General features: G+C 41.8%; 1 protein-coding gene across 1 annotated transcript; it reads right to left on the reverse strand.

Moving 5' to 3' along the window:
• Positions 1-909, reverse strand: LOC310859222 (serine/threonine-protein kinase Chk1-like; the record flags this gene model as incomplete). The annotated part of the gene is made up of 1 exon (XM_083765623.1): positions 1-909. The coding sequence occupies one exon, from the start codon at positions 907-909 to the stop codon at positions 1-3; it is 909 nt and encodes a 302-aa protein (XP_083621749.1).
• Positions 910-14,576: the final 13,667 nt, after the last annotated feature.

Raw genomic sequence — 14,576 nt, forward strand, 5'->3', positions numbered from 1 at the left:
TTAAACCATAATATTAGACCTCACAGCTGGTTCGGTGCAGATCGCAGGGAGTGCAGGTTTCCACCGGAATTGGGTCTGGGTGAACCAATGGTGGCGCTTCATGTCCGGGATGGAGATGCGCCCCTCTGGACTGGCCAGTAGTAGTTTAAACAGCAGACTAAGTGGTGCGAGATGGATTTCGTTCCAAGGTGTCAACTTGAAGTAAGTTTTCTTCTCGAGCCAGTGTAGATACTCCTGACATGTGTCGCTGGCCTGATCCCAGGGCAGCTTTCCGGTCAGCATGGCGGTCAGAACCACCCCACAGGACCACAGATCTGCAGGCGGGCCCCTGTAGTACCCCGTCTGGTACGCGAGAACCTCGGGCGCCACGTACGCAAGTGACCCACAGCACCGGCTGAGGAGACACTCGCTGGCGCCACGACGGAACACGGCGGCGAAACCGAAATCGGTCAGCTTCAGGACGTCTCTCTCGTCCAGCAGGATGTTCTCGGGCTTGATGTCTCTGTGCGTGACGCCCAGACCGTGCATGTACTCCACTGCCGCCATCAGCTGCACAAAATACCGGTGAGCTTGTGGCTCTTCCAGCCCCACGCCAGGCGGTATGCGGTCGAACAGGTCTCCTCCACTGCAGTACTCCAGGAACAGATAGGCCGTCGGGCCGTCGGTCCGCTGGCCAAGGAAGCGTACGATGTTGGCGTGTTTGACAGCCTTGTGGATGCAGATCTCCTGCTTGATGTCAGCGCTGCACTGTTCGTTCTGGGAGGTGTCCACCACCTTCACGGCAACGGTCTCCTTAGTCTGTTTGTTGACCAGCATTCTGACCTCTCCAAAGGTTCCCTGTCCTAACACCTGGAGCACCGTCCAACCCTGTGGCGATTTCATCATGTTGGAGCTGGAGATGAATTCCATAATGAGAAGTTGTAATGATCACTATACAAAGTATACATCTTAAATACCCCACTCCGCCCCGCCCCAAACAGCGACCGGTGTCCACAAAGCCGCGTGGCCTCCATAGCAACCGCGCGTTCCTAGTGTAGGATACATAGCAGCAACCGCGCGCGGCTTCCATAGCAACCGCGTTGCTAGTGTAGGATACTACATAGCAACCGCGCGCGGCTTCCATAGCAACCGCGTTGCTAGTGTAGGATACTACATAGCAACCGCGCGCGGCTTCCATAGCAACCCGCGTTGCTAGTGTAGGCCTACATGGCAGCACGTAAACAAGCAAAGCATGCGTTAATTTATCAACGTTATAATAATAATAATAATAATAATAATGTATTATTGTTAGTCTATGGTCTTGCTGTATGTGTGACTTTAAGGTCAAGCCGGGGGGGGGGGGAGCATGCAGTTCCGGGGTTAGTTTTGGGGGTTTGTTGTGTTGTGTTAGCAGGTTGCTGTGCTGCTAGCACAGGTGAGAGTCCCAGCCATTAATTTGCCATTCTGACTGCGTTTGCCTCGTTATTTGATTAAAGTAAATTAATTGAAAGAAGGTTGTCGTTTGATGAGACGAACCGAATCCCACACGGCATTACAATAATAATAATATAAAGTTGTTGGCGGTGCACCGGTGGTAACACCAACCATTTGGCAGAATTAGCCCAAACATTTAGATTCTCGTAGAGGGTTTTTTTCGATTCTGGCGAATCTCTCTACGAGAGTCTAAAAGATAACCCCGCCCCTAACGTCGAAAAGGAACGTTTGTGCCTCAAAATCACTCTTACCTTGTACAAATGCAAAATCTAAGCTGCTTTAAATGTTGCCCCACTTGTTTGTGAGGTGTTCGCAATCAGATTAAATACCGCACATGCTTATTGTTCAATAAAAAAGGTATTTTAATCAACTCTGTCTCGGAATCTGGCGGCCATCTTGCTTTTCTCTCCATTGTAAATGCGCAAGAGAACCCTGGCCGCTAGGGGCGCGGGCAATATTCTGTTGCGCCGTTTACCGCATTTACAATGGAGGATTCAGAAACAGAGTGGATTAAAATACCTTTTGTATTGAAAAATAAGCATGTGCGGTGTTAATCTGATTGCGAACACCTCACAAACAAGTGGGGCAACATTTAAAGCAGCTTAGATTTTGCATTTGTACAAGGTAAGAGTGATTTTGAGGCACAAACGTTCCTTTTCGACGTTCGACGTTGTGCTTCAAGGTGAAGTTATTGAACGTTTCGTTTATATCAGAAAACATACAACAATGTGTTATGTCGTTCCCCCTATATTGTGATTAGTTTTGTCTTATTGGCCATGTCTCATTTGTGGATTAATTTATTTGTAATGAGTCCAGTTCCAGTATAAAGACAGTGAATGAGTGTACTGTATGTGTTTTGACGTGCAGGGACAGAGCTGGATGATGTGAAGCGTCTGTTGTTGAAGAGCAGTGGAGGTAGAGGGAGAATGAGGCCCCCCTCATTCTCCCACCAGCACACTGCCTGCCTGTCCCTAAGAAGGCCAGTGTCTGTGGACACCAGGACCATGCCTGATGGCTACAACACAGGTAGCAGCAAGTGTTGATTTTGACAGCAAATTTTGATTTCGTTTTGTTAATCCTGTTTTTTTATTTGTTGATGAAATTGTCAATATATTTAGTTTTAGTCATAGTTTTTCATTTAGTTTCCATTTAGTTTTCGTCAGTGAAAAAAGGACGTTGATGAACATCTTGTCTATTAGTCGACAAAATCAAGACTGTAAGAAGGCCAGTGTGTGGACACCAGGACCATGTCTAGTCTGATGGCTCCAACACAGGTAGCAGCAACAGACCTAATTCAGTATACAATTTTGGCATTTAGCAAGCAGATGCTCAATATTTGCAAACTGTTAATCATAATCAAGGGAGCGTAGGGAGAGGGCACATATGGGGCTAGAATGAGTGAAACAGCTAACGTAGCAACCAGGACAGGCAAAGCATTTACTACCTACCTCACCTTAATCCATGAGGATATGATCCACGAGGAATATTGAAGGCTAATATCCACACAATCTTTGGCTTCGGTGTATAAACTCACTAATAAAGGCTCAGCTAAGTGGCTAACGTTAATTCACGTTTTTTCAGCCCAGATCCAGTTTAATAGCAAACTAGCCCCTCTCGGGACCCCCATAAAGTTTTCTGACATTTGGATGTTTAAAGACGTAAACATCCAAATGTCAGAAACCTTTACGGGGTCCCGAGAGGGGCTAATGGCAAACATGATCATAAAGTACATTATAATCATAAAACTATCTAACTATAGTGATAGATCCAGTGATATAGATCCATGTCATCATCCAGAAACCCCTAATGATGATCATATTTCATATAAACAAACTGGTTTTAGCCAATTTCTTCAACTGGTATGGCTACCAAAACATATATTATATATACTATATATATAGTATTTCCTTATTAGCTTGTTTATGAAACACAGTCAGCTCTAGTGTAATCGATGGGGGTTATGGACTAAAATGTTGACTCGCCTGAGAATCCCTGTCATAGTCCATTTAATGTATACGGAACTGGAAACCGCAGTAGCAAACACCTGAGTTAAAGTTAGTCAATGATGATTAATTGTTCCTTTTTTAGGTGGGAAGCCAACAAAAGGATCCTCAGCATGGAGAGCATCGCCTAAAAACGGGTATTACATCACTGCATCTTTACACAGGCCTGTCACAACTATTACATCATTGCCTAATCACAGTTATATGAGATAATTGCAGTTATCGTTTCCATGTCGTAAATAGCAGATCTACAAGCTCACAACATGTCACGTTTCTTATCTGCCCTGTGTGCAATGTTTGTTTACAATGCCTAGAAGGCAGAAAGGCATGTACATTTGTATTCATATGTTCCATTGTTCAATGCCAAAACACTTAGATCGTTAATCATGGTTATTTGTATGACAATTAATCGTCAAAGGTTCATGATCGTGAGAGTCCTCAGACTGAGACCGATTCTACAAATGCCTTCTAAACCAGTAGTTCTTTCGTTCTACTTTTGACCCTTCTGGCGTAGTGATACTGGACACAAAAAGTAGTTTCATGTGACAGAGGGGTCAAAGACAAGTTGAACGAAATGTGCCGCTATATGGGAGAAATAGGTCAACAATACAAATGACGCTAGTTGTGTGGATTAATTTATTTGTGGCCCCCACACCCCCACCAAAACCCCCATCAGCTCTACCTGGCACAAATTGGTTATACTGTAACCCCAGACTGGGCTAAAACAGGAGAGGCGAGAAGGTTCGTCAGACATTTATTAACCCAATTTGTGTCCAAGACGTCTCCAGACATCCTTAGAATGATCAAATTCTACATAACTATAGAGCACCGAAGTCCTGACGTAACTCGCTCATCCCTTCGATTCCCCTGGTTCGCGGAAGTAATTTCTCTATGGAGAATAACATGGGGTGATCTTAATATCGTCTACTATAAGCGTCCAAAAATAAACAAGCTGTCTCGGCATTATTGTCAGGGAGGTGTCTCTGTATCGTTTGCAACAGTCAGTCACTCATATATGATACAGTCTGCTTCTAGCGAAAATCTAACTAATTCAGTAGCAGTAACATTAGCGTTTTCTCTCAGTCAGTTGATTCTTCATATCCATATGAGTGAAGCGGCCGGGATGACATGTTCATTTTTCAAACACAGTTCTTATATGAAGCAATCTAAAAATCCTCCTATGGCGATTTCAATGCAACTAAAAAATACATGAACCTGGGGACTGACGCCCTCTACTGAAAGTGACGTCAGACTTCGGTGCTCTATGCTTCACACCTGCTTCTATTTACTGTCCAGTGCAGCTGCTGTATGGCCAGGATGGAGAAAAACGTTTGTTTTGACAGCTAAACAATTGATATTTTAGAACACAAAACCGAAATGATACGATTCAAGCGATTAGAAAGATACTTCTGTGTCCGGGGAGAACACACCATTAATAAGAAACTCTCAGGTTCTGGCAACAGATTTGGGATAGATGATTTGGTTGTAACGCTCCTGATGCTTTTATTGATGTTCATTCATTTCATTGATAAGATAGACTTACAAATTGAAGCACTGCTGTCATTTCATGTTGTAATAAATATGCATATTCAAGGCCAATCATTTGTGCGTGTGTGTGTGTGTGTGTGTGTGTGTGTGTGTGTGTGTGTGTGTGTGTGTGTGTGTGTGTGTGTGTGTGTGTGTGTGTGTGTGTGTGTGTGTCAGCATGAGACTTTCAGGAGGTGGTTGGTGGTGGATGATAAGGTGGCACCGTGGGCCTGCTGCACTGTGCAACAATCAGAGCAAAGTGACATTCGGTGAGGAGAGGACACATCTGATCATGGCTACCGTCTGTCCACATCCCAGGGTTCATCATTCACCAGGGACACATTTCAAAAGGTGGGGAATCATAATGTGAATGCTGTTGTATGTGGTATGGTGGCTATCGTTGATCCAGCAGCTTTTATTTTCACATTATTTCCCGTATAAGTTCTGCTTAGACTTGAAAATTAGCTTTATATTAGATTAGAAAAAGCCAACATGGTGAACTGTGTGTGTCATAACCCATTCTGACCAGGCACCCATTTTGGTGTTGGCATCATGTTATGCTTTAGCTATTGAAAAATAGCAGATCTACAAGCTCATATCGCGCCACCGAGTGGCGCGATACGAGCTTGTAGGTCTGCTATTTTTGAAAAATCGAAGAGCGACTGACATTTTTAGAATCTGATCTCAGGTCAGAATGGGTTCATCAGACCAGTGTGTGTCCGGCGGAAACCTCGTATGAATCTGATCTCAGGTCAGAATGGGTTATTTATGGCGTACACTAGACTACAGTACTGTATTTTGTGCCTGACCACAATGTTATTTAGATCACGTCAGGAGACGGATGCTAGGTTTGATGTTTACCTGGCTGGTATCATAGTTGATCTTGATGCACTAGATTCAATCAATCAATCAATCAATCAACTTTATTTGTTCAGACTCAGGGTCCAATAACAACAGACAACATAAAACAGTACATACAGAGAAGAAACACCCCTAACCCATAAAAACATCATTTTTACAATAAACATTCATACCAGTGCTTCCAGAAAGCAGACCCGTACCTAGTGCTACTGAGGCTGGGGTTACATAGCAGCATAATTATGCAGTTTTTAGACTCATTGAGCCGACACATACATTTATACATCAAGTGTCTCAGTAATGCATGAAAGGTGTAAACTCCCACACTACAGAATATCTCACTTGCACTGCTCCACCTTGGTTTGTTCAATAATATACGCATGCAGTCATTATAGGCAACCTGCAGTTTATACAAACTTGCTTTCTTAAATTTCACCCACAAGGGTGCGGTATAGAGGGGAGTACAGTATGCTCTAAAAAGATTAACTTTAACCTCAGGTGAACATGAGCGGAATTTCCTCCCCAGCATGTTTGCCTGAGCATACAGTATACGGCGCTGCCTATACAGATCCTCATCATCAGTCAGTTGGTCAGTTATCACATGTCCCAGATACTTGGCTTTACTGCAAATGGATTGTTCACTTTGCACTCTATATGACCATTTACTGCCATTTAACTATGCTTTATGTCATTTTCTGTGACTTGGTACTTGTAAATCACTCTGCTATATGCCTAAATTATATTTGTCTATGTTTGTATTGTCACCAGTCGGCAACAAACTTATTTATTTTCTGTTTCATGCTTTTTGAAACTACAATTTGATGTAATGATGGCAGTCAATGGGTTTCTAATGGGCTGAAACCTTGCCAATATGTGAAGTCGCACGCAGGCTGCTCACAAAAAGTCAGAGATCCACATCCACACTGTTGCCCATGTGACTCCTCAGATTGCATGATTTGTTTTTAGTTTTTATCTTAAGGCTATGTTGTATGGTAAAGGAGTCCATTTGCACTGATTTGAAAAGTGTAGATAATAATTGTTCATGTATTTTAATATTTAATGTTCAAAATCTATAATTCATGACAATTTGTGATATAGGCCAGAATAGTAGTAGTTTAATAAATAATGGAATTTGGAAACTGAGTCATCGACTGAGTCATCGATGCATGACTCATAGTCATTGATTTAAACATGTCTTTGTGCCCTGTCATAGACGGTGCCTCAGCCCTGAAGACGTTTTTCAACGAGACTGCAAAAATGTCTGCTGCTGATCGGGTCAAATGTCTAGAGATGAATAAGGTAACACATTTAATTTAGTTATTGAATATAAAGTAGTAAGTAGCCTTGCCGAGCCATGAGGCCCATAGGGCAGGAGCCTATCTCCTGTTTCTGTAGCGTGAGGCAGCTTGATGTACAAGTACACCCCCTGGACATGACGCTATAGTATGTCGCAGGGACTTACCCCCAATCCAACCCTTGATGCTGAGTGTCAAGCAGGGAGGCACTGGGTCCCATGTTTAGAGTCTTTGGTATGACCCGGCCGGGGATTGAACCCCGACCTCCCAGTCTCAGGGCAGACACTCTAACCACAAGGCCACTGAGCTATTGAATATAAGTTAACATCTTTATTTTTAGTCTGTGAATATGAACGTGCCATCCCTTGCAGAGACGTACAGGAACTGATTTTGCTGCTCATAAAATCATATAGTTAAATTAATATAGCATAAAATATGTTCAATAGTAATGAGCACCGGGTGGCTATGGGTGTTTTTTACTCTGTGTTTGTACAGTTTTTGGAGTTAAATGAACACTGGAGGCTCCATGTGTATATTCTTTCTGTATGTGCCTGCAAACAAAGCAAGCCCCAAGTCACAACTTCGATTAGAAAGATACTTCTGTGTCTGGGGAGAACACATCATTTAAATCATTCTGACCTGAGATCAGATTAAAAAAATGTCTTCTACATCCTGACAGTTTTCTGAAAAAGCTATGTTTCTATGTCAGTCGTTCTTCGATTTGTCAAAAATAGCAGACCTACAAGCTCGTAGATCGCCACCGCTGTACCCTTTCTTTTACCTAGGAAAGTATTCATTAGCCATATACATCATACAACTTTAACAGTGCCACTAGTGAGACTTCTTTTCTAAAATTAATCAAGTGTAGCTCTGAGTCTAAATAGCCATTTATTCAGCCTGAATATAGGAATGTCACATTAAGTTATTGCATTATGCCATTGAGACGACATCAGATTGAACCTACCGACACCCTTGTGCCGTCCCTTGCGATGTGCCAGTGTGTTTTTGCGGCAGCGGGCACGGGAGTGCACCACGACCGGTTTGCGGATGATAAGGCCATCCTTCACCAGCTTGCGGATCTGCTGGCCTAAAGATCAAGAGGGATTTCTTTTAATGCAGTCGCCTAAGCTCTCCACCGTGTGATATTCAAACTTAGCTTACCATAATACATTGTTTATCACTGTACTGTCACAGTCAGCACAAGAGAGCCAATTTGATATAGGCTAAATTCATTTTCATTGGCCTTGTCTAATAATGGCCCTTGGCCTTGTCTAATAATGGCCCTTGGCCTTGTCTAATAATGGCCCTTGGCCTTGTCTAATAATGGCCCTTGGCCTTGTCTAATAATGGCCCTTGGCCTTGTCTAATAATGGCCCTTGGCCTTGTCTAATAATGGCCCTTGGCCTTGTCTAATAATGGCCCTTAGCCTTGTCTAATAATGGCCCTTGGCCTTGTCTAATAATGGCCCTTGGCCTTGTCTAATAATGGCCCTTGGCCTTGTCTAATAATGGCCCTTGGCCTTGTTCCCTTCATATGAAAAGGGTTGAAAAACAATGCCATGGTTTGACACGTCACATAAGTATAATGACATTTTTAAAATGTTGAGCATCCGATCCAAGGGAGTTGGGTTGGTAGTACCGGTTGGAACAAATTTATCAGGTGATAAATGACCTTTATGAACACATGTGAAGAAATCTACGTATTTTTAATTTCGGCATATCAAGATCATAATAAATACAGTACAAACCTCATTTTTTTTCAGGAGAAGGAAGGATTTTGTTTACGCATGCGCAGTTTGGAGCCTCGGAGCAGAATCCATTTCGTATTCTCTCAACGTTACATTTTGAGTTGAAAGATTCATATTTAATTTGTATAATGAATAGAATCTGCATAGAGTTTAAACCTCACATAAAAATCACACCCCATTTGAAGTGAGCAGTGCAACAGTTGTACTGCTCACTTCACAGGGGTGTGATTTTTATTATTATTACAGTATTAGTTTTTTTCTTATGAAAGCAGAGAGTCTTCCGTTTCATACGGTATATAGTATGTACATGTCTACATTTTTCCATACAACAGCACTGACTTCACATTGATGTTGTAAAGTCTGACTTTGGTTCTTACAGTGTACTGCTTGGACTTCCAGATAGATTGGAGCCTAACCAAAACACTGAGCCTTCCCCAATGTACACAGTCAAATCCTAGTGTTAATTTAACCCATTTAGACCTGTTAAACCTTTACATTATTATACCTTTCAATCCGGGACTGCATCTGTGACACTTTTGTTTTTGTCTTTGTTTTTAATACAAATTTTAGTTTTTCAGGAAAGGTTATATTAGGATTAACTCGAGAGGGTATAAATGCACATTATCTCAGTTACAGACCCATAAAGGCGCATTTCGTTCATATAATCAATCATACTATCAATAATTTATCTGGGGAACACCTGGGACGCTCTCGACATCCCCCGGGGGTCCCAGTACCCCCCCGTTGCGAACCAGTACTGTACAGAATGTGCAACTCCTCCATCATCCTTTTTCTATCATTTGAATATTAGCACCATATGATTTTAATGTTCAGCCTTTTCAGTTTTCACTAAAAAAAATTACTACTACTACAGTAGGCCTATGTTCTCACCATCGGTAGATTGCATATTCCTCATTATTGCGAACGCAGTGAGCCACTTACTATGACAGCAGGGGCTGAGTGTCTGTGTGTGTGTGTGTCACGCTGTTACTGTCACGCTGTTACACCACCGGCCCGCCACCAGAGGGCGCAGCTGTGGCACGCACGCACGCACGCACACACACACACACACACACACACACACACACAGGGCGCAGCTGTAGCACACACACACACAACCACACACACACGAGCTGCGTTCGCTTCACGCGTTTGCGCGTCTTACTTGTATTAACTACAGATAGAGTGTGCATATGTAATGTATACCCTCTGTGTAGCTGACTCACTATACATAATATCAGCTTCACAACATATTCACTGTCGATAGTCTGAACATACTGTGTATATCCATTAATGGACGATAGATGTATTGTATGCCCACTGATGATAGATCTATCTATCTATCCTCATTTAGTGTTTGTTTAATGACTAATCCATCTCATATCAGGTTTGAAATGTACACCATGACACTTTTTAACCTCCCATTACTCTGACAGACCCCAGTAATCCTCCACCTAAGGCAGTGAGGGCTCATGTATGTGCTTGAACATACCGGTCTATTAAATCGTAGCCGCTGGGGGAGTAGATTATAATACTGCTCACATGTTTTGCCCTGAGACACACATTTTATAGACATGACTGAAAACCTGAGCTATAAATTGAAGCCTCGTAAATTTGTCCTGCCCTGCCCTGCTGCTGAAATTGCAGCTTAACAATTTTTGCCCGTTTATGCTATAAAGAACATTTTAGGTATTTTTGGGCAGTCACGGAGGTCCGCACGCAGCACATCTGCATGCAAACTACTGTAGTTAACTAACACCTAAAGAAGGAAAGCTTAAAGCTTTCCTTTTGTAGGTGTTAGAAAACGTGCAAAATAGGAGCATAAAAATGGTTCCTACTCTCTATGACTTATGGAAGAGTACATGGCTTTGAACATGTCAAAATGGAATTGTCTGTCACTAAAGAATTTAGACGGTTTCAGTTCGATTTTTTCCCCTTTTCTTCCCAGGCTTGTTCAGACAACATATGGAATGGTGCTGAGAGATATAATCTAAATGGTATGATCAGCTATACAGTAGACAACTTAATAATTCAAAAGGTCAACATAAAGAAAAAGAATCAGGGCGAGACTCAACTTGACCTGACCTATTTTTGATGTGCTGTAACTGTGAGTCATATGTGGATGATATGTACAGTTATGGTACCTGTATGTGCTTTTGTGTTCTTCACGTGGTTAAGGGAACTTATATTTATCAATGAATGAATGAAAGAAAACAAAATAGGCGGGGTTGGCGAAAGGGCCTTTCTGTGTGGAGTTTGCATGTTCTCCCCGTGTCCCCTAGGGTAGGTACCCTCACAAAAAACATGCAGTAATCCTGGTCACTAAACTGCCTCCCCCTGGCTAGCCGGGGCGCCTGATGGAGGGGAAAGGAACTGGTTGGAATAACGTGTTCCTTCCACGCGCTACGTCCAACCAGGGAAACTCCCCCCTGTCAGGTGTAAAGGAGCAACTTGGACACTCAGGCATGAAGGAAGCATGAGTTCAAGTCCGTTGCTCTCCCCTTGTCCCCCATATATTGGGACTAGGTTGGTGGAGGGTGTGTAGAGCCCAGGATCACATTAGATGATTGACACAGGGGTGAAAAATGGGTTACAAAATCGTACGATAAAAAAAAAAAGAAAAAAAAAGAAAGAAAACAAAATAGTTAAACACATTGCAGATGGAGTTCTTCGGCCGAATACATATTCATTTGGAGGTCATTCGGGTGCCGATAGCCAAGTGGTTACGGCGCGTACCACATAGGCTCTGATTGATGCTTGACAGCGAGTCCCGGGTTCAATTCCCCAACCCAACAGGCCTGTGCTGCATGTCACTCCCCGACTCTCTCCCTCTTTCCTGTCTCTCTAGTAGAACTATTAATACATTCTTGACAAGAAACAGTTTGAGAACCACTTTTGATTTCATTGTTCATCTATTTGGACGGGACAATATGAACAATACATAAAATGCAGTGTAAATAAATACATTTAGCACGAGATGGACATTTTCATCCTTTGTCCCCAACATAAAAAACAGGAAAAATAAACACCATACATAGTGTAATGATGGTATATCTACATCCTAAATTGGTTTAGATTCTTTTAAAATGTTTTTTTTTTTTTGGCTTTCGCCTTTATTTTATATTTTTGACAGGAAATGGGGGAGAGAGATGGGGGGGTGACATGCAGTAAAGGCCCTCGGGATCGGGAGTCGAACCCGCGGCACACTGCCAGACTTGGGCTACCGGCCAAGGTGCCTGGACCGCTGAGCCACGGCCCAGGCCTGGTTTAGATTCTTATCGTGCTCTTACCTCAGAGCATTTGGTTACTCACCTTTCTTTTTTATTGACACTGTCATCTCCTCAATCACAAACTTGTTTGTAATTGTGTCTTTAGTGTTGTAAACACTGATGTGCGGCCGGGTTATCTCAGCCTCATAAATTATGATTTATGCCTTTTGTACTGTCAAGTCGAGTCAAGACAAAGGTATAGCACATTTCATGCTGTATGACAAGCATTATAGCCTCGACATGAAAACGAAATTCTCAATATTATTAAATAATACAAGAATGTGTTACAATACAACAGTACAATATTATAACAAATAAGATAACACACATTTTAAGCCTAACTAAAAGCTTGTGTAAGTGAGATGTTTTATGTTGTATAGCGGACCTTAATTCAAGTACAATATACATTTGTAAAGCACACAACAGAGTTCACCAAAGTGCTGTCGATAAATAATATAAAAACACAACAATACAGACATAGGTACAACTCTTAAACTGAGTTTAAAGCAAGGAATATACATGAGTTTTAAGATTAAAAAAACTGTACTTTGGAGTACAAACTCCAAAGTTTGGGGGCTACTGAGAAGCCTTCTCCACTTAAGAGCGGTAGCTGGAAGAAGACATATCAGTGTTTATCAGTTTGTCCATGACATGGTTGGTAATGCCATGGTTGGTTTATACAGATCCATTTGAGAGGCATTACCAGCAGCACAGAGTCCAAAAACCATGATCAGTTGGTAGACACCATATTACCTGAAGGGATCTTTTTTGCTGTGTATTCAGTGTGTCGACATACTGTAGAAAGGAGAAGCCACTCAACTTGAGAGACTCAACTTGACCTGACCTATTTTTGATGGGCTGTAACTGTGAGTCATATGTGGGTGATTAATACATGTACAGTTATGGTATGTGCTTTTGTGTTATCCACGTGGTTAAAGGAGAATTCCATGCTAGAATACTTTTTTTTACCTTTCTTACCTTTCTTTGTAGTCGTTACGTCCCCACCAAAGAGGTCCAGGTGTTTTTTTGTGCAAAAACTCCTTATTGGCTATTTCCCCTACCATAAGCCCTCAATGAATTGCATTGAATTGAATGGGAATTGAATGGGGCTATGGGGTGTTGTGCTAATTTGCTTATTTCCATCTAAATAAGTAGTAAAGTGTGCCACATATTATTTACATTATGAAGAGAGGATATATACAAAAAATATATAATTTTGAGCAATGGAAATAAGCGAATTAGCACAACACCACATAGCCCCATTCAATTCCCATTCAATTCAATGCAATTCATTTAGGGCTTATGGTAGGGGAAATAGCCAATAAGGAGCCTTTGCACAAAATAACACCTGGACCTCTTTGGTGGGGACGTAACAACTACAAAGAAAGGTAAGAAAGCCTTTTAGTATGGAATTCTCCTTTAAGGGAACTTATATTTATCAATGAATGAAAGAAAACAAAATTGCAGATGGAGGTCTGCGGCCGAATACATATTCATTTGGAGGTCATTCGGGTGCCGATAGCCAAGTGGTTATGGCACTGATTGATGCGAGTCCCGGGTTCAATTCCCTGTCCATTACATGGTTGGTAATGCCATGGTTGGTTTATACAGTGGGTTTCACATAGGGATCCAGGTAAACCCAAATCCACAGCACTGGGTCCAAAAACCATGATCAGTTGGTAGAGACCATATTACCTGAATGGATCTTTTTTTGCTCTGTATTCAGTGTGTCGACGTACTGTAGGAAGGAGAAGCCACTCATAGTTTAACAGATTCATTATTATTATTTTTTTCCAGTGGGAGCCAGTGACGAGAAGGTTCTAGTTAAAACTCTGGCTGTAGCATTCTGAACCCCTGCTTTATCAGTTCAGCAAAAAGTGCATTTTCACTACAGTAATGATGTCTATACTTCAAGAACCAGCCTTTTTCAGTATGTAACTGTGACAGGACACTTCAGAGGTGTAATCCTTAGATATGTCTGTTCTGTTTATACATTTAAGAGACAATCATGTACAGCAGGCTAGTTTAGTTGGCGTGATACTGCTGTATCTCAACAAATACATTTAGCAGTTGTAATGTGCTGCCCTCTGCTGGGACACTGCTCTGCTAATGTTGACGTAATGATTTGGATAGATGATGGTGGTTTAAAAAGGTTAGTTTTCATGTGTGAAATGTTTTTTCTTACTGTATGGATTGTACATATGGATTATTATTTGTTACATATGGACTGTATTTGTAATGTTAAGTTAGGTAGGGTAAGTGATATGGTTTTGGTTAAAAGGTTAGCACTATTTCTTGATAGTAAACATCGCTATAGGTATAGAATGTTTGTTCAGTAAATCCCTAAACAATTGAATTGTCAACCAAGTACCTCAGTGATCGCATAATTTAACAGATCTTCAAG

Source organism: Protomyctophum parallelum (assembly GCF_964188405.1).
Source record: "Protomyctophum parallelum genome assembly, chromosome: 5".
NCBI classification, from domain to species: Eukaryota; Metazoa; Chordata; class Actinopteri; order Myctophiformes; family Myctophidae; genus Protomyctophum; species Protomyctophum parallelum.